The sequence below is a fragment of the Siphateles boraxobius genome, unplaced genomic scaffold, assembly GCF_051911475.1.
Source record: "Siphateles boraxobius isolate OS27281-9 unplaced genomic scaffold, OSU_SipBor_1 8, whole genome shotgun sequence".
Classification (NCBI taxonomy): domain Eukaryota; kingdom Metazoa; phylum Chordata; class Actinopteri; order Cypriniformes; family Leuciscidae; genus Siphateles; species Siphateles boraxobius.
This window is the reverse complement of record NW_027509208.1, coordinates 23,774,080-23,798,439: the sequence shown is the minus strand read 5'-3', so window position 1 is coordinate 23,798,439 and position 24,360 is coordinate 23,774,080. Positions and strand designations below refer to the sequence as shown.

At 38.8% G+C, this 24,360-nt stretch overlaps 1 protein-coding gene and 1 long non-coding RNA gene across 2 annotated transcripts in view; one reads left to right on the top strand and one right to left on the bottom strand.

Moving 5' to 3' along the window:
* bcl11bb (BCL11 transcription factor B b) overlaps positions 1-22,569 on the bottom strand; it is a 43,728-nt gene extending 21,159 nt beyond the window's left edge. The window contains exons 1-2 of the mRNA XM_077220442.1: positions 21,970-22,569; positions 13,259-13,609 (exon numbers count right to left, since the gene is read on the bottom strand). Of these exons, the coding sequence (XP_077076557.1) occupies positions 13,259-13,609; positions 21,970-22,033 (415 nt within the window). The 5' untranslated portion in view covers positions 22,034-22,569. The remainder of the gene's footprint in view (positions 1-13,258; positions 13,610-21,969) is intronic.
* LOC143729280 (uncharacterized) lies at positions 9,455-13,308 on the top strand. Its single transcript, XR_013199970.1, has 3 exons — positions 9,455-9,578; positions 9,822-9,907; positions 13,187-13,308. It is a non-coding gene; the product is annotated as an uncharacterized LOC143729280 (long non-coding RNA).
* Positions 22,570-24,360: the final 1,791 nt, after the last annotated feature.

The window sequence follows — 24,360 nt, the reverse complement described above, 5'->3', positions numbered from 1 at the left end:
AACGCCAACTTGACTGCCAACAACTCTCTATTACCAATGTCGTAATTACGTTCGGCTGGAGATAAACGATGGGACAAAAACGCGCAAGGATGCATCTTGTCGTCTACAGGTGAACGCTGAGATAACACCGCCCCTACTCCCACCTCTGATGCGTCGACCTCCACCACGAACTGACGTGATGAATCAGGGGTAATTAGAATGGGGGCTGAAACAAAGCGGCCTTTGAGTTTCTTGAACACAGTCTCGGCTGTGTCGGACCACCTGAACGCAGTTCTGGGGGAGGTCAAGGCAGTCAGAGGCGCGACCAGCTGGCTGAAGTTGCGAATGAATCGCCGGTAGAAATTGGCGAACCCCAGAAACCTCTGCAGGGCCTTGCGGGAATCTGGACTTGGCCAATCCACCACAGCCTTAATCTTCTCAGGGTCCATCCGCATCCCCTCAGACGACACGATGTATCCTAAAAAAGGAACAGACTGTGCATGAAAATCGCATTTCTCCGCCTTGACAAAAAGCCCATTCTCTAGCAACCTCTGAAGCACTCGTCGGACGTGCTGCACATGCTCCTGGAGAGATGCAGAAAAAATCAATATGTCATCCAGGTAGACATATATGAATTGATCGATCATATCTCGCAACACGTCATTGACCAGTGCCTGGAAAACTGCTGGGGAGTTGGACAGCCCAAACGGCATGACCAAATATTCAAAGTGCCCCCTAGGGGTGTTAAACGCAGTCTTCCACTCATCACCCTCCCTGATGCGGACCAAATGATAAGCGTTACGTAAGTCCAATTTGGTGAAGATGGATGCTCCCTGCAACCTCTCGAAGGCTGAAGACATCAACGGCAAAGGATAAGTATTCTTTACCGTGATGTTATTCAGCCCTCGGTAATCAATGCAAGGTCGCAGAGAACCATCCTTTTTCCCCACAAAAAAAAACCCCGCCCCCGCTGGAGAAGAGGAAGGGCGAATGAACTTGGTTGCTAGAGAATCAGAAATATATTTCTCCATAGCCTCTCTTTCAGGAATCGAAAGCGAATATAACTTGCCCTTAGGCGGAGACTTACCTGGGAGTAAATCTATTGCACAGTCGTAGGGACGATGCGGAGGGAGAGAAGCAGCACGAGACTTACTGAACACTTCCTTCAGGTCCAGATACTCCGCGGGCACGTTAGACAAATCCCCTGCTTCCTCCTGAAACACAGAAACAGGTACAGACGAACAAGCAGAGACGAGACAAGACCTATGACATTCCTGACTCCACTCCAGCACAGATCTATGTATCCAGTCCACTCGGGGGTTGTGTTGAATGAGCCATGGGTGTCCTAGAACAACGGGTGCCAGGGGTGAATCCAGAATAAAAAATGAAATAGTTTCCGAGTGATTGCCAGAGGTGATGAGAGTGATTTCTTCAGTGGATAATGAGATGGTGGGAAGTTCTTGTCCGTTGAGTGCATGAACTGCAATCTGCTGTGGGAGGGGTTTGATGGGAATCTGAAATCTGCGTGCAAAATTATGGTCCATGAAATTACCTTCGGCCCCCGAATCCAACAGTGCTTGACAATCGTGCTGGTGGACTGACCATCTTAGTCTTACCGAGAGGAGGGTGGAGGTAGATCTTGTCGTGGATGAGGTCTTCCTGGCGGAGATCCCACCCGATAGTAGCCTCATGTTTACTATCGGGCTGGGCCTTTTACCGGACAGTTGTAGGCGTAGTGTCCGGCTCCTCCGCAGTACAGGCAAAGGCCCTGGGACCTCCGCCTCTCCCTCTCCTCCCGGGAAAGCCGAGCTCGACCCACCTGCATGGGCTCGTGATCGTAGACGGGGCTGACCACGTCCCTGCCGCTGGATCGTAGCCCGTTGGCTGCCTCAAGTGTGCGGGTGGGCGTGGCTCGACGCTCGACTCTGGACAGCCGAGCGTCCACCCGCAGGGCCAGATCAATGAGTCCGTTGAGGGTAGTGGGAAGATCCAGGGCGTAGATCTCCTTCTGGACGTGGTCAGCCAGCCCATGCAGGAACATGTCCCACTGCGCCTCCTCGTTCCATCCACACTCTGCCGCCAAGGTCCGGAACTCGATGGAAAACTCGGACACTGATCTTCTTCCCTGCCGTAGCTCGACCAATGTTCTGGCCGCCTCTCTTCCAGTGACCGCACGGTCAAAAACCAGTCTCATCTCGGCGGCGAGGGTCTGGAACGAGGCACAGCATGGATTTTGGTTTTCCCACACCGCCGTTCCCCAGAGTGCCGCTCTCCCAGTCAATAGCGTGAGCACAAACGCCACTTTGGCTTGCTCGGTCTGAAAAGTATGAGGTTGCAGGGCAAAGTGCATAGAACATCGAGTCAAAAAGGCTCTACAAAATGACGGTTCACCTGAGTATGCCTCTGGGGTGGGTAGCCGGGGTTCTGACTGGGAGGGGCTTCCTGATGATGCGGGAGGAACGGCCGGTGTGGGTGGCGCAGTGGGAGGTCGTAGGCGCTGGATCTGCTGGGTGAGCTCGGACACCTGCGTCACCAGGGCTTGAACTGCACGGCCCGTATCTCCAATCTCCTTCTCTTGCGAGTCCATTCTACGGATGCTGTGATGGATGAACTCTTCGAGTGAGGATGACGAGGCGCTCGCTGCTTCCATACCATGGTCAGATCGTTCTGTCATGTTAGGCAGAAACACAGGAAGCAATCGCGAGTATAATACAATATTTATTTAGCACAAAACACACAAGTCCAGGATGCAGTGAGCCAGGTGGAGATAGGTGACGCAGGGACTTCGATGGTCAATACCGGTGACGTGCAGACAAACGGTGAGACGATCCAAATCCACACGGAAGACGACGAACAGGAAACACCAGGCAGGAACACGAACCAGAAGACAGGGGAACATCAAACAACGATCTGACAAAGGTGAGAGAACAGCGGTGAGTTTAAGAAGCGTGGTGAGATGAACTGCAGCTGGTGATTGTAATGATGAACAGCTGGAGTGGATCAGGTAATGACATACAGACACGCCCCTTGCACACGTGCACTCATACAACAACATAAACACAAGACTAGAAGGAACCAGCGAATACATCTACCGTGACATGTCTAAAGGGGACCATTGCAATAAAGTGTAATTGTTTAAAATACAAGTATTGTTCACACACACACACCTATCGTTTCACTTGAGAAGACATTTATTCATCAAAAGGGATTGTGTGGATCACCGTAATGTTTGCTTTGTGTGGTTTTTGAAGCGTCAACTTTGAAGGTCGCGTACACTTGCATTAAACAGACTCAAATTAATTCTTTTTCTAAAAATCATCTGAAGAAAGAAAGTAAACCGGGACGGCATGAGGGTGAGAATTTTCATTTATGGGTGGCGTTCGCCGAAAAAACACAGACAGTATGTGCAAACAAACAACATTGCTCATTCCCAGGGAATTCCCACATTATTGTAGAACCGGAATTAATATACTGTGAAAATACAGACAGACTGAGAAAAAAAGTCAATCTCCTTTAAAAGCCCTACTTTTACGGTGCCACCCAGCAGGACTCCACACACAATGACAGAAATTTGCCACCAAACTCTGACATTAAACCACAGCAATAGTAAAAAACTGCTGTTTACTGCATTTTAATTCAGTGCAGTCAACAAGATCTCGGCTTGACAATGACACTGTTTTTATTAACATCCTTTCAAATGTTCACAGACTCTGAGATTTTCTGAACTAAACACGTAAGATGTTTGTTGTCAATAAACTGCCACGTGGAAGATGACTTAAAGTAGATAGATTGCACATGTTGCAGGTTTAAGAGTGTCCGCCAGAAGAGTCTTCTCCTCTGGGCAGCAGTGTGTGTGTGTGTGTGTGTGTGTGTGTGTGTGTGTGTGTGTGTGTGTGTGTGTGTGTGTGTGTGTGTGTGTGTGTGTGTGTGTGTGTGTGTGTGTGTGTGTGTGTGGCTTGGCTGCCTGAGTGTGACACTGTAGTCAGTGTTTGGCAAATAACTCTCCACGCAAACGCTTTCTCACCCTGCAGTGCCAAGACTATTGTAATGTTTTACTGGTAGAGACATCCTAATGTCAAGTGAATAAAAGGGAAAGATACATAAAATGCATTAAGACTTGTCTGTTTTACTTGAATGAATAGAGTGAGAGTGACAGTTTAGACCAGCCTAAGATGAGTCTGGTTTTAGTGGGGTTTTGGGGACTTACTACTAGCTGTTCAGACTGGAAGACCAGATAATGGCAGGCTGAAATATATATATATATATATATATATATATATATATATATATATATATATATATATATATATATATATATATATATATATATATATTTAAAAAAATTTTAAGTTTACTAATTTTTACTCATTAATGGGGAAAAAAGAACTCTCTTTCAGCCACCATAATGTGAACAGAATTTTTCTTTAAACATCTCTTTCCACAGTTTTGCATTTAGGTCACATTCCCACTGTTTTGATCCACTCAATATGACTATTAAATAATATTATTTATTTTATAACAAATTAATTTTTATTTACATTTATTTTAATAATTATAATTATTTTATTGTGAATATTATTAAGTAAAATATTAAAGTCCCCATTTTCAATCATTTTATGACTGCAATTTTATGACATCATTTTATCTACCACATAGACATATAAACAACATTAAAACCTTGATTTTAATCACAGGGGGACTTTAAACAATATATACATAGTGTAAATTATGTAGTGAAAATTAATTTTAAAAAAATCATCATTTAAAACAAATAATTCTAAAATTATAATTATATTATTCCAAATTGAACTAAACTATAAAATTACAGTACAACAATTTATGTCCTAATTTCTTAAATTTCAAATATTCAACCATCGTGCTTTTATTTTGTTGTTTTGCTTATGATAAGCTCTGTGGGTTTCAGAGTGAAGTACGACACTGTGTTCATATACACACATTCAGCTCATTATACATTATATCAGCGTCTCGTGGTTCATTTACTGTAGACCAAGATGCAGAAACACTGTATCATGTGAGGTAAAAAAGTGAAAGTGAAAGAGACATGTGAAGGCCAAGTAAGGCAACCCATACTCGGAATTTGTCCTCTGCATTTAATCCATCTAAGTTACTGCGCACACACATTAGGAATAGTGAGTAGTGACCACACTCGCACACACTGCAAACCGTGGACACACACACCCAGAGTAGTGGGCAGCCATTTTCCTGCGGCGCCCACGGAGCGATTGGGGGTTCGGTGCCTCGTTCAAGGGCACCTGTCGGTATTGAGAATCGAACCTTCGGGTTACCAGACTCTAACCATAAATCATATCACAATTTTGATTTAATTACAATATATCATGCCACCCTAGAGACACACTTAAATGATTAGTTCACTTCAGAATAAAAAATTCATGATTATTTACTCACTTTTGAGGAAAACATTCCAGGGTTTTTCTCTATATAGTGGACTTCAACTGTTATCAACAGGTTGAAGGTCCAAATTGCAGTTTCAGTGCAGCTTCAAAGGCTCGACACGATCCCAGCCGAGGAATAAGTCTTATCTAGAGAAACAATCTGTCATTTTATTAAAAAAAGAAACATTTATATACTTTTTAACCCACAAATTCTCGTTATGCACGTCCACAACTTCACGCATTATGTAATCACGTTAGAAAGGTCAGGAGGTAACCTGACGTAGGTGGAAAATGTAGGGTGGGGCGAAATACTCAATCTCATTTCCTCAAACTCCAAAATCGTCCGACATCGTTGTTTTACCTTTTTTTATTTTAATTTTTTTGTAAATGGCGTTTGATTTAGTCTTTGCACTTTCGCTTTGTAAACACTAGGTCGGTGCTTCCACCCAGGTCACGCGCTTCTTTCAACGTGATTACGTAATGCGAGAAGTCGTGGACGTGCAAGATGAACATTTGTGTTTGAAAAGTAAATAAATGTTGTTTTTTTTTATAAAATGAGCAAACCACCTTATAAGTGTAGGTTTTGAAATAGAGCTGCAGTGTTCCATTGGTAGCGGTGCAAATTACATCCAACGTTTATAAACCACTGTCATGTCATCTCACCATCCTTCCAATTTCTTCTTAAATATTTCACTTGAATCCAATCATGGATAATTTGACAAAAGAGCGATAGTGAGACAGAGAGGAAGAGGGGGGAAAAAGCGTTACACATCTGGTCAACACCATCGGCACATGTTGAAATTTAGTGGCGACGCTCACAGTCCAAATTAGTGGCGAGTTTTATTCCCTGCTGTGGAAGGAAAAATATCAAATCTGCTGCCATATGACTACAATAAAGTGGTATGTGGAGCGTTTGATGCCTTCATGTGGGAGACTTTAACTCTTTCCAGGGCTCAGCGTGGAGCGCACATGCAGCGCTGTCCTGCTCTATAATGCGTCCAACATGGACCAGGTTGACCCCTGCCGGCAGACAGCACCAATCAGACTGCGAAGGGGTGGTCTCATTTGGACAGATCCCAAAATATAAGCAGGCCTGAAATCCCAGAGGCTCTAACCACAGGCACCCTGCAACAGAAATGCTGGCATAGCATAGCATGGGTGTTGCAAGGGATCATGGGTATGGTTTTTGTTAAGTGCCAGGCATCATAATGGCTTTGCATTTTGCTGGTCAGAGAGTCTGAAATTGGTACTGTCCATCAAACGCAATAGAGAGATCCGAGACGAGATTTGATGACTTGTAGATTAGCAAAAGGATGAAGTGTGTAATTGTTTTGATGATTAAATACTTTATTCTACCTTGACATACTGTAGTAAATAGGACCTTTATAGCACTGTAAAAAAAGAAATTTAATTTTGCAAAATTGTGGAAACTCAATAAATGACTTCCAAATAATGATCGCCATGCAAAAAGATGCATTGTACTAATCATAGCTTAAGGTCTTCACTTAAAATTATGAAGGATTCATGCATTCATTGGTTTCATGATTGTGTTTGCCTGGTTACCACGCCAATAGTTTTATTTTCCTCATATCATATACTGTATATGTCAACTTCTGAGATGTAATTTGCATTAGATTGGCCCCTTTTGCGGCTTATTGCCTTTTAATAACAAACACGTCAAGCTCATGATTTTCTTATTTATCCATTCATTTATATTTTTATCGCTTGTATCAGTAACTGAAAAGCTGGATATGTACATACCATGACATAAACGATAAGGCAAAATCTATATCGACTGACACAAGTCTCATCCTCATTATATCATTCAGTAACTTCTGTTCTGTCACTTGCCAGATGTCGTGGAGGGGAAATTTGTCATTAATGTTGGTTTTTATTTTTATTTGCAGATTTTTAACCCATGCAGTGCCACTTTTGAAAGTTTTCTTCGCCACATCAACACATCCTGTTATGCAGAAGACTGCTTAAATATAGTCAGTGTTGTTCCTCATGTAAAATAAGATATTTTCACCAAATATCCTGTTATGGATATTTATGTGATACACTTTAAACCTTGTTGTCTTGTGTTCTGTATTTTGCTTAATGTGTTTATGTTTTTCATACATTTCTTTTCCCTTTTGGCACAGTGATAAAAAAATTGGACCAACAACATGGTTTGGTAAACTAGATTTTTCTATGGCTCAACATTTTATTTCTGACTGTTGCCACAATTGATAAAATTCCATTCACAGAAATTAAATTGGGGCAATTAAAAAATTTAGATGTGACCAGTCACTAGAAAAGTTTGAGTTGGTGAGGTTTTTTTTTTCACAGTGAGGTCGATTCCTTGGAAATTTTTAATACTGGCCGGGGCTATCTGTTTATTGACCAATTGGAGAGGGGAGAAACCTGTTTCTCTATTTGTTTGTTTTTTAAATGCATACTTCAAACCATTCATCTTTATCCTCCTTCCTTTATAAAAACGTTGGGAATTGTACATTTCAATATGTTTTAATTTTAAGTCAACCCTTACAATAAGTACTGTGGAATTGACAGTGGAATTTGACATACCATGGTACTGTACTGTATGTGCCTTGTTTTTACAAATAGTACCATGGTACAGTATGTTTTGCCTCTATTTGTCAGTGAAATTGCATAATCTGTATTTTAAATTACAGGTAGTTCATATTGTCTGTAAAAAAAATCAAGATGTACTTGTTTTAGTTTGAATTTGAGATGAGGATTTATTGCTGTTGAATTTGCTGAACTGAAAATGAACTGATCTTAATCTATAACAGTGTTCTCAACTGGTATGTGGCGACACAAAATGGGTCGCAGATCTGTTCGGATAAGATTGCAGACAGCAGAAGAAAAACAATGCTAAATGCAAATAATAAAATGCAATTACTTATAAATGGACAGTCAATAAAAAATAGTTTTAAAAAGGGTGAAAAGGATGAGGACATGTTGTGTGACATGCTCTTATCCCCGAAACCCATAAACGAAACTATGCACAGAAAAAGAAAATATGACCCAGGCCACATTAAAATACATAAAAGACGATAAAGAGGATAAAATAAATATGGTTTGTGTGACCACAATGTGTTTTTAGCAGTGAATTATTGGCTGCCAAGAGCATGGAACTATCAAAACTCAATTTACATTCATAAAACAAACACCAAAACTATATAGACTGTAAATCACTGTTCTGTGGTTGCTTGTGCATTTATAAAATTGTCAATTTTTGGTAATACTTTATTTTACAGTATGATTGGTACACGTTACATGTAGTTACTATAGTAATAACCACAAATTATGCATAATTACATGCAACTAACCCTAAACCAAACCTAATCCTAACCCTATAGTAAGTACATGTAGTTAATTGATATATCTCAGTACTTCATAAATGCACAATTACACTTTAATAAGGACATATTTTATTTTAAGTTTAGCAGAATTAAGTCTATTAAACAATTGTGTCCAACGTATAATATGGGTCCAGAGGCAAAACCATTTGAGAACCAAAAATTTGAATATTGAAACAGTTTTGGAGATTTATGTTGAGGTCTTGTGGTCAAGGATACGCTCAACTTCCTTTATGGTGTGAGGAAACATGGTGTGTCTCTGGATCTGTGGTAAATTTTGCAAAAAGATGTACAGAAACAAAAACCTCTTGATGATTTTTACTTTTAAAAACAACTCTATAAAAGTACTTGAGATAGCACCTTCATGGAAATTCAAAAGCTGATCTTTGAGCTTGCTGAAGACACTGTGCATTTAAAAAATTGCTCTGAACTTCAAAAACATGTCTTCTCTTTTAACTACAGAATTCAGAAGTGCTGTTTTCACATGCCAGAAAATTAGCAAGAGTTTGGACCTAAAAAAGAGGAAAAAGGACTGTGAAACTGACTCATCAAATTCACTTTCGATTCTGCTTCAGTCCCTGACACACACACACACACACGCGCGCGCACACACACACACGTATGCGCACACACGCACACACACACACACACACACACACACACACACACACACACACACACACACACACACACACACACACACACACACACACACACACACACACACACACACACAGTCTGAAACAGCCACTGTAACCCCTAATCACAACCCCGAAGGCTGGACATCAAATGCTGCAACGTTGAAAACAGATGATCAGAGGTAATTAACGCAGTTTCATATGCAAATTTAATTAATGCAAAACTACAAAGTCATTATGCAAATGGCGTCTTCTTGAGCCGCTGTGCAAATATTCATCACTTGGAACAGGGATCAGTCTCCTCATCTTTTGAAACTCTCTCACAACACACACACTCACTCACACACACGCACACACACACACGGTTCTCTTAGGATCATGTATGAATAGTGTATTTATTTTAAACTTCTTTCCATTGATACCAGACTGGGGCCATCAGAGCAGACAGCTGAGAGGCAGGAAGACACGATTTGGCACAGGAGTGAGACAATGAGACTGTTAGACCGGCACGGTATGAATATTCATGACACTGATTACTTTCCATGATTAAAGCCTACTCTAATATTTAAATGAGCGCATGTTATGTGATTAGAGGAGCGGTGGAAAGGACAAGCGCACGATGCGGTATACACTTTCTCCAGCGTTCGTGGAGTATGATTAGCTAGATAGTTCAGAGATTGATTTGAAACTAAGGGCAGTTTCAGATATGAGGGAAAAGATTTGAAAATAGCATGAATGATGATGGTACACACTTGAAAGCAGAATCCTATCAATCACAGCATTTGCATTGGTACTTTGCTCCATTGTTTTTCTTCCATAGAACACAAAAAGAGATGTTTAGCAGAATGTTCATGCTGCTCTTTTCCATGTAATGAAAGTGAATTTGGGTTGTTGAGCTCTAAAAATGTCAAGCTCTGTATATTTAAGTCTTCTAAAGCCATTCAATAGTTTTGCGTGAAGAACACATTTTACTAAGATGTTTACTTAGAAAACTTACGCAATCAGTTGCACAGTGTCATTGATGTCAAATCTGGTATGACGTCTCAATGCACAATACTGTATTTGAATGCCTGTAAATTAGGGGTGGGAGAAAAAAAATTGATTCTCTGATGCATCACAGTTCTCTTGAAGCTGTGTTTAATACACAATTGTTGAAAAAAAATACATATAATTAAGTGATTTTATTTAATTATTTATTTAATAAAAATGCACAATTAAAACTCATTATTGATACAAAAAAAATAGACAGAGAATGTATGTTTGTTTTCACCCGTAATGTAAACTATAGATTTATATAAGATTTCTAAATGTTTGTTGTTTTTTTTACTATTCCTTTAACAAATCTTAACAAACATACTTATCTTAACTCACTTTTGAACTGAACTGCCATTTTCAGCATGAACTGAACTGCCATTTTCAGCATTCATCATAACATCTCCAGATGAGATGAGAAGGGGTTAACGCTTGGTGTTTTGGCCCACAGCATGAATGGATTTTGCCTCTAGGCGACCATAGCTCCATATTGTATTTAATTAGCCCCATTAAATATAATCTAATTTGGCTGAAACTTTAAGACAGTTAAGTGGCAATCTAAGGTGTTGAGCAAAGCTTTCATGCTCTGGAAATATTAAAATTTAAGCCCAAAGCGCCTTCCTGCCCTGCATTTCTGCGGATAACCTTGACGACTTCTGTCAACGAAGCAAAACTAAAGCTGAAGTTGTTCAGTAAAAAGTTCAGATAATATAAAAAAAAAACTCTGTGCTTTAAAAAGGCACATTCAAACAAATGCAGAAAACTAATAACTTTAAAAAAAGAGAAAAAAAAAAAACTCTTGACGAGGCTGAAGTCTGGGTCCTGCTGACTTTGTCTCTATTTGTCATATATTCTGACTAGCAAGTGAAGCATTTCCTTGTCCAGGCTGTGTGTGCTGAGAGGAGGGTGGGCGGAACTGTGGTGGAAGATAACATGTGGCCCCTCCAGGCCCCGCACGCTAAACTGAGTCTTTAACCCTCTGAATAAGGAATCTTCTTCATTAATCCCCACACTATGTCTCTTAGCACTTGAATTTTAATGGGCTTTCTTAGCCTTTTTTTTTTCTTTTCCTTAATACGGTGATATTTCCCCCAAACACGTCGGGTGAGGATTTCTGGAGTTTTTTCCTCTTAGAGAATTGGTTTCAGCTGCTGGCGCACTCAGGGCTGTTATGTTTCACTTAAAGATGAGAGAAAGAGAGGGAGAGAGAGAGAGAGAGAGAGAGAGAGAGAGAGAGAGAGAGAGAGAGAGAGAGAGAGAGAGAGAGAGAGAGAGAGAGAGAGAGAGAGAGAGAGAGAGAGAGAGAGAGAGACAGACAGAGATGCTGCGTTTTGCTCTAATAAAATCATGCAAGGGGTGTTAATCCCTCTTGAAGGCCCGAGTCAAAAGTAAAGGACCTTTTGAGAGAAGCGATCCAGTCAGAACCGGTGAACAGTATGTGTGTGTTCATATATGTGTGTGTGTGTGTAAAGGCCCGGGTATTTCTTCATTTTCTGCGTTCCGCTCCATCTCGCGCAGTTTGCAAGGTATACTTGCAAGCTATACATGCGCAGTACAATTGCTTTTTTATACCCTACCAGACATCAGAGGGCAGCACTGAGTCGTGTCATTTACAGGGAATTCGCTCGGAAGGATAGAAGAACAAGAATAGTTGCCTATCTGCCATTGTGTGCAAAGTTTAGAACAAGAGCCAAAACAAAACGATGGTGAAGGGTATACTGCTTTGTTTACAGTTTATTATCGCTCTTTACGAACTCTTCTTCGAAAACTGAACAGTAAATCACAACTATGCGTATCGCCAACTAGTGGACTCTTCTGTCTGAACTATCTGTTCTGTCACTTTGAGCATGAGCTGTTGTACGCGCAACCATACGCGTGTCACGAAAAACAATGTGCGAGGAAGTCCGAGGACTCTCCTCACACTGAAAAGTGTTCAGTTCACTTACTTAAAAAAAATTTGTAAACCCGTTGCCTTAAAATTATTAGGTAAATAAATTTTATAATAAATATTGCAATATTCTCTACAAAACAAGAATCGTCAAATTTGATTTCATGGTGATTTAAGTTATACAATAGCTTTGCGTGAAGAACAGATAAAAATGTATTATTTTGTTATTGACCGAAAAATCGTCTTCTCTAAGAGCTCACAAATCTCAAATGAGATCATGATTAGTTGTTTTCAATTTAAAATGGCATCTTTAACCCATCAATATCATCTGACACTAGTGTCATTGTTCAAAGCTCAGCCTACTCTGTTTGTGTTTCACGGAAGAAAGAAAATAGTACAGGGTTGAAATGACATGACGAGTCATTTGGTGTAAAATATTCCTTTAAAAAGTGAGGTTCTAATTAGAATCGAATGGGTTTTAATATTGATAATGTAGAATAATGTAGAAACCATGTAATACAAGTTGAATTGCTTGTTAAATGTTAAAAGAATGTTAACCTAAAAAATTTGACATTAACATCTAAATTAATTCATTGCATTCAAATAAAAAATTTGGTTACACCAATAAAACTAAATTTAAGGGTACGGTCAGGTACTGTAGAAATAGCTCTTTAACTTAACAATGGCAGGTTACCACTTTCAAAGCCTATCAAAAATAAGTTTTTAATTACTACATACTGTAAAATCGGAAGAACCCTTAACAGCGAAAAGGTTCTTCTTAACCAGAAAATACTTTTTTGTTGGTTCTTTAAGAGTGTTACCCATTGCAAGAATATAACTAAGAGTCTTTGTGTGTTTGTAACTTCACAGACTTCTCTCTCCTGCCAAGCTTCAGACTATTAAACCTTCCCCTCCTCCAGCTCTCAGTGCTAAAACACCTACCTGTTGGGACGCCCTCCTGCTTGGGGCAGATTCCTCTGGCGGGCGTCAGTCGTTTCACCTCCTCCTCCTCTGCTGGTGTGACCTGGATCCCAACCTCCACGGGCCCAGACCTCCGGCACACCTCCACCCGCGGGGGTCTGGGGGACGGGGAGCCGCCGGAGTCGGTCGGTTTGTCGAAACAGACGCTGGGTCCGGGACACAGTCTCCTCTTGTGCTCGATAAACACTAGAATATCTCCCAGGGGGAAGTTGGTTTGACATTGACCACAGGTCAGCAGGTCACTCTCTCCGGCTCCGCCCACAGAGCCGTCCGATGGGCACTGGTCCACCCCTGCGTCATGATCTGGCCCAGCTGAGGCGTGAAACACAGGGGGAAAATATCAATCAGTGCACAGTGCATACAAATAATGAATGGCCAGTAATAATAAATTTTGAGATGTAACAGATTAATATGGTAGTTACAAGTACTGTAACTGTAGAGATAGAAGTCTTTCAATGTGTTTCTGTCCGTTTGAATCAATTTGAATATTGTTTTCATTGGATATTTCTCTTTTTAAAATATATTTTCCAATCTATTTTATTTATCATTGATAAAATCCATAAGGGTCTAAGTTCATGTTTTGGTCATCTGAATCTTATAGGATTTAAATAAAGTTTCAACTTTACGCCTCAAGTCAATAACAAATTATAAATAAAGGAAATCATCAAAGCTGTTTCTATAACTATCAACGTCACAAAATGCACCACTAAAGCTATATATTTGTCTATATATATATATATATATATATATATACAGTAGTCAATATTTGAAGTGGATCAAAACCTTTCTGCAAAGTTATACATCAATTTTGAACAATATCCGTTCTCATCTTAGGACAACTTTGATGAACTTTTTTGATTCACTTCAAATGTTGACTACTGTATATAAATATAAATATATATATAAATATATATATATATATATATATATATATATATGACGATTCACCAAAGGCTATCATTTGTGATTTGCCAGATTTGCTGCTAGCGACAAGTGTGACTAACTACAGCAGTGTGAACAACAATCCATGTTTGGCTAGTGCAGGTGAACATTATTTGATCTCCAAATATGTCAGAAGTTCCCCAACGGTAACCACATTCAAGTCCGGACTGAAAACATATTATGCATTCTCAAATGAACCACTGCGCTGAAATTTTTAAACAGTTATTTTGGCTGTCAAGCTCCAAAAAAAGCCCCACCCCCCCCCAAAAAAAACAGTAGATATCATTTCATACATATCAAGCCCTATATTGCAGGTCTTCAGAAATCATTTCATAGCTTTTGTGGAACTTATAACAGTCATTTAGGATGTTTACTGAAATTCATGTTCTCTACTTCAGCTGTGTGTAAACCATTTTTGATAGAAGAAAATACTTTCAGTGAATTGCAACTTAAATTTCTGTCTTGTTTGTCACAAAAAGCTATCATATGAATTCAGAAGACCGAATTGACTATTTTTATGCCACTTTTTTCATAATTTATGAGGCTTGACAGTGAATTGTCATTGAATGGAAAAGAGCTCCTTGAAGATTCTTCAAAAATACTCCTTTTGATTTCTATGGAGAGAAAAAAACGCATCCATTTGCAATGACATGAGAGTGAAGAGTTCTGAGAGAGTTATGAGAGTTCTTTTTTTTGCATAAACTTTTATAAGTCTTTTATATCTCTCTTTATAGCTCCTTTTTCTTTATTATGACAGTGTAAAGCATTTTGAATTAACATTGTGTTCTATATAAAATGTGGAATATTATAAATAATTGCCTTGCCTTCAGTCTGACTTTAAAATAGTTGGTTTAATTAATTAAAGTACCTGTCAGGTTCCTAAATGACAAATTGCTATTGGTGTGTCTGTGATTTTTGCTCTTCGGTTATTGCGAGTTGCAAATCTGTTGCTTTTTTTTTTTTTGTCTGGCTATCAAACTGGTCCAGACATGATTAACTTGCCTGTTGGGGAATTTTATGTACCTTAGACTCTACACACAGTAGACGATAAATGCGTTCTTTTAAACGACTTCATGGACCAAAATGTTCGACACACATTTGCAAGCTATCCTCACAAATCACTGCGAGTGTCTAAAAAGAGCAACGGACACAATCTGTTAATAAAAAAAATATCTCAAGCTATAACACTGTAAAAAATTATATGATCAATAAGTTATGACATGTTTATTTACATTGCTTTAGCTCATCAAAATAAGTTAACCAATTTTCAACGTTATAGTTGACACAACTTAAACATCCAAGTTGATTGTACCTAAAAATTTAAGGTAGCACCTTTTTTTACAGTAGCACTAGTATCAAGGAAAACAGACTCTCAAAGTCAATATTTACAATCTCAAAACTGTCTTAAACAATTCTTTGTGGAACTGATATGTAGATATGGTACTATGTGTCTGATACTGTCCTCAAAAAGCGAAATCCACCGCTCACACAACATAGACAAACACCTGTGAGTTACACAGCAAGAAGAGTGGAGGGAGGGTGTGTGTGTGTGTGTGTGTGTGTGTGTGTGTGTGTGTGTGTGTGTGTGTGTGTGTGTGTGTGTGTGTGTGTGTGTGTGTGTGTGTGTGTGTGTGTGTGGCAGTCTCGCAATGGTATCTGTGTTTCCGGTCTACTTTTCTGCACGCTGGACGGATGTTGGAGAGGTGCACATGCACCGTACAGGTATAGCGCAGCAGACAAACTAGCGCTCGCAAAAGCCGCAAAACAGCCTCAAAATACGTTCTCAGGCACGGGTCGCCTCACATCGCAGGTGCACCTCAGGAACAGTGGTTAAGGTGCCTCACAAACAGCCGTTTCCATATGTGAAAACCAGCCTCATCTTTTTCATTTCGCACCCTCTCGAAATTCCTTGTTTGGTATCTCGACGCCCAGATTATTATCGATGACGAAACAGTCAACTATTTGCTGCGAAATGGATCTGACTCAACACACAAAACCACAATGAGATACAAAACAGATTCACAGAAAGTGAAAAAAACTGCAGCAGTATGAGGTCCGATAGCAAATCAACTCCAGGTTGGCTGCAAGAGTCCTGGGAAGAGTGACAGTAACTTGACTCCTGTAGCATTTTTTTTGACTTAGCACAGTGACCCAAAATCCCTTGGGGCATTAAGTGACAAATTGATATTTGGAGTTCTTTTGAAACAGCATATCTTGATCTGTATTAAATTTAGAACCTCTGACATCATACAGTTCAGGGTTTCCCATGGGCTTTGTGAGTTGATGAAAAGCTAATAATTAAATCGAATGAAAAAAAAAATGGGGCTCCACAATTAATTGAAATAAAACAGTAACACTTTATTTTAAAATAAAATGTCCTTGTTCGTTACACGCTACAACTATAAATTATGCAGAACTACATGCAACTAAGCCTAAACTAAACCTATTCCTAACATTATAGGGTTAGCTTTTATTTTAAGATGTCCTTGTTACACTGTAATTATACATTTAAGTACCGAGTAATATTAATTAACTACATGTACTTGCTTTTTGGTTAGAGTTTGGTTTAGTTGCGTGTAATTATGCATAATTAATAGTTGTTATTAGTAACAATATGTAACATATGTAACAATGACACAGTAAAACAGTGTTACCTTGCTTTGAAACAATCATATTGTATAAAGCGCTATATAAATAAAGGAGACTTGATTTGACTTGAAATATACTTTTAGTTATAGTTTTTCATAAAAGATGAAATGTCTTTCAAACTCAAGACAAAATAATTGCACTATGATTTTTGGCGTGCAGCCAAAGAATTTATATAAATAATTTAAAAATGAAAACAAACAAAATAAAACACTTACAACTAAAAAAGATGAAATATTTTATCTGTTTATTGGCATACTGTTGAAAAACGTATTGTTGGTTTAACTTAAAAAATTAAGTTGCCTTCAAATTTTGAGTTCAATGAAATAATTTTTTTTTAGTTAATACAATGAAGGAGATTGGTTTAATGCATAGAAATTAAAAATATTATGTCATCTGAACCACATTAATTATCTAAGTTCATTTGACAAAAGATAAAAAGTTGTGATAACGAATCATGAAAATAAACATCAGAGGACCGTGAACGTGTGATTGTGTCATTAAATTATTGACCTTAAGTAAATATTTGATATCTTAGGGGTTCAGCTGAGAGGAAGCTTTAGGAAGCCCTGATATAGTTGACTGAAGTCAGTTTCAGCAGCATGTGATATCTAAACAGAAATAAACAGACATCACACACACCGGGCCGCTGCCACACACTCGGCTCTCAAGAGCGGAGCAGTGGAGTAACGCCAAGGAGGAGAACACAGACATCGTGGACTTGGAATGAGTCCAATGCCACGGAACTGAGCGCTGGGAGGGAGCCGTCCCGAACAGGCCAGACGAAAGCAGCGGACTCGACAGGAGAAGGGGGTTGTGGGAGCCACAGGTGTACAGCAGATGATGTGTGTGGTGAGATATCTCAATCAGATGCTGAAACATACACCTTTAAATGCTGATATATTATCAAATACATATCATCAGCTTAGGGTTTCTATTAATAATAATAATGCTGTGAATTTACAGATATTTGCTTACTATTCAGGGGAATAAAAAGGTCCATAGATTTGCAATCTAATTCAAATTAGGAAATAAACATTCCATTTTAAAACAAAGAAGCGTGAAATAATGACTGAGATTGATTTAAGATTCTTCACTAGGGAACTAATCAAAAAAAGCTCATTTGTGGCAGTGACCATGCAAACTCTTTTGAACAAATAGTCAAATTTGATTTGCACTGAAGTGTCAGACGATCATTGAAACATTCTCGAACAATCCTGGAAAAAATAATCATCAGGTTTTGCACAAATGGAGCAGCTTATGCAGCGAAAGTGCTTCTGTTATTAAAGCCAAGGTGGGGGATACAAAATAGATTTTCATAAATTCATCTATTGTTTTAATCAACATTTCACTCAAACTGGTATATCATTATATATAAAAATAATAATAAAAAAATGCAGTGGTCTCAGACTTTTGAACCCCTCTTAAAATATGTACACGAAGAGGAAACATATTTGTATAAAAAAAAGTGAATAACCCTCAGGGGGAAAAAAGTCTAGTTATCCTATTAAAAAGCATTTTAATAACACTAGTAATTAGAGTAATTTGTGATGGAAGCAAAGATAAACGTTTATTAACTACTCACTAAAAAACTACTCACTAAAAAAAATCATCAACAATTTGCCTAATTAAGAATAATTCTATATAATGAATAATTTGAGGTCAAATCTATGATGATGGTTATGGCCCTGGATTAAAGTAATAATAAATAAAAAGAAACACACATGTAGCGGGCGACAGACAGCACAGAGCGCATTCAGCACAATTTACAGATTGTGAGTGCTGTATATTTGAGGATATGTTAACGTCTTCAGCATGTGTGAAAAGACTTTGCCTAATTGTGATTTCTGAGCTCACAGGTGCAAGTACAAAAAAAAAACATATGCAGATGTGCTTATCTTCATTTAAGGCCTATACACTCTCAACTGCTTCTGGACGTGTGCCAAACAAATGCGCACAATTCTGAAAAGCACGTGTGCGCTAGCGGCTGAAGTCTCCCATAAAGCTCTATATTTGAAAGCAGAACCACAAACATTGTTTTAAAAAGTTAGTGTAGGCAAGGACGTGAAATATTTAGGAGCACAGCGTCTATATTACTTGCTCCCCAGGGTGAAGTCTATACAGCAATAAACTGAATTAATTACCTTTAGCGTAAGATAAGAGATTTATATTGAGCCTGTTGTGGGAATGATACACTTGGGAGAAGAGATAGCAATTTAGGGTATTAACCATTATAAATACAGTTATCATGGTTCCTGAAGGCAGTAATCAGATTCTCAAGGAAAACACACACACACACACACACACATGATCACTTTCCCTCTCTTAAGGACTTACAGCACCCCCTATCAGCTTCAGCCGTGCACACTTACACTCCACTGAAGCTGTGCAAAACAGCAAATACGACACTCGTGAAATAAACCGAACAGAGTCTCGCCTATAATATTTGCCAAGTCAGGTCAGACGAGTCCGATCAGTGGGTAACCGCACGTCCATCAAACAGCTCTCGGCTCACACGGTCTGTGAACGAAGTTCTCTCCGAGGCTGTGCTAGCTCACACAAAGAGGCTGGAGATTGCTATAAAATCACTCCTAAAAAAAAGTCAGCCAGCTGTAAAAAGGCTGATGTGACCCTTTCCACTCTCAGAAATCAATGGCACAGAAGTCCAGTGGTTCACGGTGACCAGCGGCCATTAAAAGATCACGGAAGACGTCATGTGAACATTCAAAGCAAGAGTCGTTTTAGCATTTTAAGAGCCAGTGAGAACCCTAATGGACGGCCCCCACCCACAACCGACCCATCCAACAACAAAAAAGCAGAGACGTAATGAATCATACATGTTCACACAACTCACACTCTTTTTATGAAGAAAAACTAATGAGTTTCAACTTGAGGCTGCCGATGCGGAAATCTACATTTGAGTGTTTTCGTCTTGAAGACTTCCTCAAGAGCCCGTATTTTGCATACGAGAGCCCTGCCATTTTAGGTCGCGGCTCGAGACGTCTTTATTAACGCGCACACCTGCGGGCGGATAGTGCACCCCGCGTTTATTTCAAGACGGGAAGTATGTGGATATTCCTGTTACCTTCAGTGTGATCTATAGGTCCTGTCACTCTCTCTATTGTGCAACCTCCAGCTAACTGACATGTTTTTGTGCCAAGAGCATTGACATAGCCAAATGAGGGCACTTTTGGGTTTTCCCCTGCGGACAGACACCCTTGAAAGAGCGCAAGGATCTCGCCCCGTGAAGGCTGGGGTGGAGGGTGGCGTGCAAACCTGAGCCGAGTCCACTTTAAAAAGTGTGGGTTTACGCTCTGTACACATGCGATGGAGTGTATAGAGCGCACAATGTAAACTGCGCATTTGCCAAGCGACACACACTACTGCCAGACTAATTATGTTTGTATTTGAGACACAGTATAATTATTCTGCTCAACACATTTGCACACTGAAACATACACTGGACAGGTTTTTGCTGTACAAACACATATTTAAGCAAGCACTAATGTACAAGACGTTTTCGTGTTTGTTGTTAATCATTACAACTGTAAAGAAACCAGTAACAATAACTATGAGCGGGGGTTAAACTATCCGCTTAATAAACTGTATAAGGTGAAATGAACTGGCTGACTAGCAGTGGTTTAGAATTTAAAGGCCACCGGCTCTCTATAAGCCCACCCACTCCTTTAACACATTTTTCTCATCTCCTGTCTTCATGTTTTCTGAAAATGCAAACATCATAAACAGTCAAATTTGACGTGTAAAGACCATCTACTCACGACTGAATCAGACATTTTCAGGAAGGCACGCCTTCGCACTATACACACATTCTCAGTGAAAACAGAAATGACTAAATAAATAACAAGGCAAAAAGCACTGAGCATAAAAATGTCAATTAGTAAAAAAAAATAGATTTTAAAAATACAATAATTTGCAATATGAATTATTTGTTAAATGCATCTTGAGGTCAGTCAATAAAATGTGTTAAAGTATACTTTTTTTTTTTTTAAAGCAGGAGATGGAGTATGGGATAATTCATATCAATGATATGCAACGTATTATTAATGGGGGAAAAAACTTCCTGGTATTTTATTGTTTGTGGCTACAATCAGTGTTGGAAACGCTTATGAACATTTCGTGGAGATTATATCATTGAGCTGTTATAAAGTAGACAGATTAGGTTGCATTGTGTAATTCTGAATAGTTTACACTTCAGCTAATTTATGCTTCTTTTTTATTGTGCAAAATAAAAAAGCTTTTAGGTGAATTCAAAAAATAACCCAGAGCAAAATAAAACTTAAATGAGGATTTAGAGCACTTGATGCTTTTACATAAAGTTTTACAAGAAATAGTGTGGAAAGCATCTTAGATAAAAGGCTAAATTAAGGAGGATGAACGAAGAATGATCCACATCCATGGATCTGATATTGTAAAACAATTTGCACTTTGCTTTTAGATGTAAATGAAAGGCTATTTAGCAAAGTTTGGGCCTTTTAAATAAACTATAAAGTAAACTTGATAAAAGTGTGTGTGTGTGTGTGTGTGTGTGTGTGTGTGTGTGTGTGTGTGTGTGTGTGTGTGTGTGTGTGTGTGTGTGTGTGTGTGTGCTGAGGGGGACAGAGCAGATGAGCGTGGGGGTCTCGGTATTTTGGGTGAAAACTGTAAGCTATGAATTATATTTAGCACTTGGAAATTGTTCAAATAACGAACTCACAAAAAAGGTCAGTCATTCACAGTATCATCATATTGATTGATTGACAAAACAATAAAAACTAACAGGCCCAAACGGTTATAGATTATGCGTAGATAAATGAATATATACTAATAGGAAATCGCACATAAATGATTACATTTGGCAAAAATAGAACTGACATGGTTTATGAGCTGATAATCATAAACGTGTAACACTATAGTGCTACATTAAAAAAAGCTAATCATGTTTACTTACAGATATCAGTCTGACTAACAGATAATGATTGTTGTTTTTCTATACACCTTCTGCGCTTGCGAAAGAAAGAAAGAAAGAAAGAAAGAAAGAAAGAAAGAAAGAAAGAAAGTTTTGATGAAGTATGTAGGATACTCACTCGGTCGGTTCTCCCTCTGTGTGAGGGACAGATGCTGTGGGTTTCCTTGCTTCCGTCGGGACATCGCCCCGCATTCACAGCAGCATCTCACGGACAGTCGGACTAATGCTCCCGAAGCTCTCCAAACTTTCCTCCACAGTCCAGGTATTGTTCCCACTGCGTTCGCAGGTCGTGATCAACGGCTCAAACGAACACTTGTCCTCTCAGAACAGAATAAATTTGTCTCGGCTGTTGTAAAGCGGTAACTAAGTGCCACTTAACCTGAGACAGTGATGTGAGGAAATCACTCCGACGACAACCTCTGACGACATCGATTCCGAGTCTTTAAATGCACGTATTCTTTCTTTTAAAAAGTCGTAAAACAATTGTTGTCCAGTTATAATGGAAATCCAAGATCCGTGGACGACGGGCTCTCCAGGTGAGCGCAGTCTTTGGCACAGTCCTCCATGTGCGCTTGGCATCAGAGCGGAGAATGGCTCAACCTCTGAAGACAACACCTCCTTTCCGGATCAATCAGGACCCGAGCAATCACGTCTCAGGGAGGACCCAGCGCCCGTGTGTGTGTGTGTGTGTGTGTGTGTGTGTGTGTGGCAGGGGTTGCCTCTGAAGAATGGAATGGGATTCAAGTTCAAGTACGGGCGTGATGTGACGCGTGGCGCTGGGGGCGACTAGTGGCGGCAGTCTGGGTACAGAGGGGTCTTCATGCCCACCAGTAACTAACGAGAAAAAAAAAGAAGAAAAAAAACTACAAACTTACAGGAAAAGGGAAACTTTGGCTGCTAGAAATTCACCAACTTTACTATGACAACGTTTTAGACACTATGGGATGACATGTTGGCACTCTTTTGTTTTAATTCAAAACCGCATGCCAATGTGTCATTAAATAAAATAAGGTAACACTTTATTTCAAAGTGACCTTGTTACATATGTTACATGTACTTACCATTGTAATAACAGTAAATTATGCATAATTACATGCAACTACTGTAAACCTAAACCAAATCCTAACCCTACCATAACCATATAGTAAGTGTTTAATATTACTCAGTAGCTACTTAAATGTATAATTACACTGTAACAATGACACCTTAAAAATAAAGTGTAACCTAAAATAATATTCCAGTATAGCCTGCTTAAACAACTAAAATCTGATCTGTACCATAAAATGTTTACTGATGTAACCACCATAAACAGAAGAGCACATGCTGAATTAAAGGTTCAAAGAGCTAACACTAAACACCAGAGCACTGTAACAAAAAAACAAAAAGCTGCTGCCTTAAAATTTTAAGTACAATCAACTTGGATGTTTCGGTCATTTCAACTTAAAAAACATTAAACTGACTTAAACATGAGTTGAATCTTGATTAATTAGGCCTTTAAAAAAAGTTGAAAATTACTTAAATTATTTTGAAGAGTTAAAGCAATGTAAGAACTAACTTTTTGATCATATGATTTTTTTACAGCGTATGATGCTTAGTGAAATAATGCAATAAACACTGTACTACATAAAACACAATATTTATGGACATTCATACAGTAGCTAAAACTTTTTATTTGTATAGGGTAACATTTTTACTGTAGCGTTTTCCATTTTTCCCCGTTAAACACTGTAAAAACAAATAGCTGCATTAGATTTTTTATAACAATCAACTTGGCTGTTAGTCATTTAAACTTAAATGAAAAAACTGACTTTAAAATAGTTTAATATTGTATAACTTATAAAAAAAGTTAAAAATGCCTTAACTTATTTTGATGAGTTAATGTAGCCTAATGTAAAAACATATGTTGTCATGACTTATTTTTACAGTGAATAATATTTTAACATTTCTGTAACTTGGTATTAGCCATCACTGTTAGTGTAAAAACAAATTAACAAAAGTTTGAAAGCTTTTTACAATGTTGCTGGGAGATACTGTATTTATAGATACTGTATTTATAATTGCAACTTTACTGAAATAAAAGCAATGGGGCGAAACAATAGAAACTGCTGCTGTAGGCCTATTTGATTACAAAACTATAAGAAAATTAACTTTTTTTTCCTAACATAATGTCCTTTGCTGTCATTTATTCATTTCCAAAATAACAATTTATACATCTATCGGTAGCCTATATATTGCAGATATGCGCAGATTTATGGTAGATAATCTCGAATGTAGGCCCCCAGCACGTGCTTGTCCTGTTTCAGTTAAGCCAATAGCGCCACCCGATGGTCTACAGTGCACCTGAAGAATTCACAACACCTGCTCCAGATCTGCACATATACAGGGGAAAATACGGCTAAAAACAATACAGGGGCTAGTTGTCACATGGGCTATATTAGCTTATTTAATTTACTATAAGTTACTGAATTAAAAGTCCAATCACATAAATGTGTTAGTCTCAAACATGTGG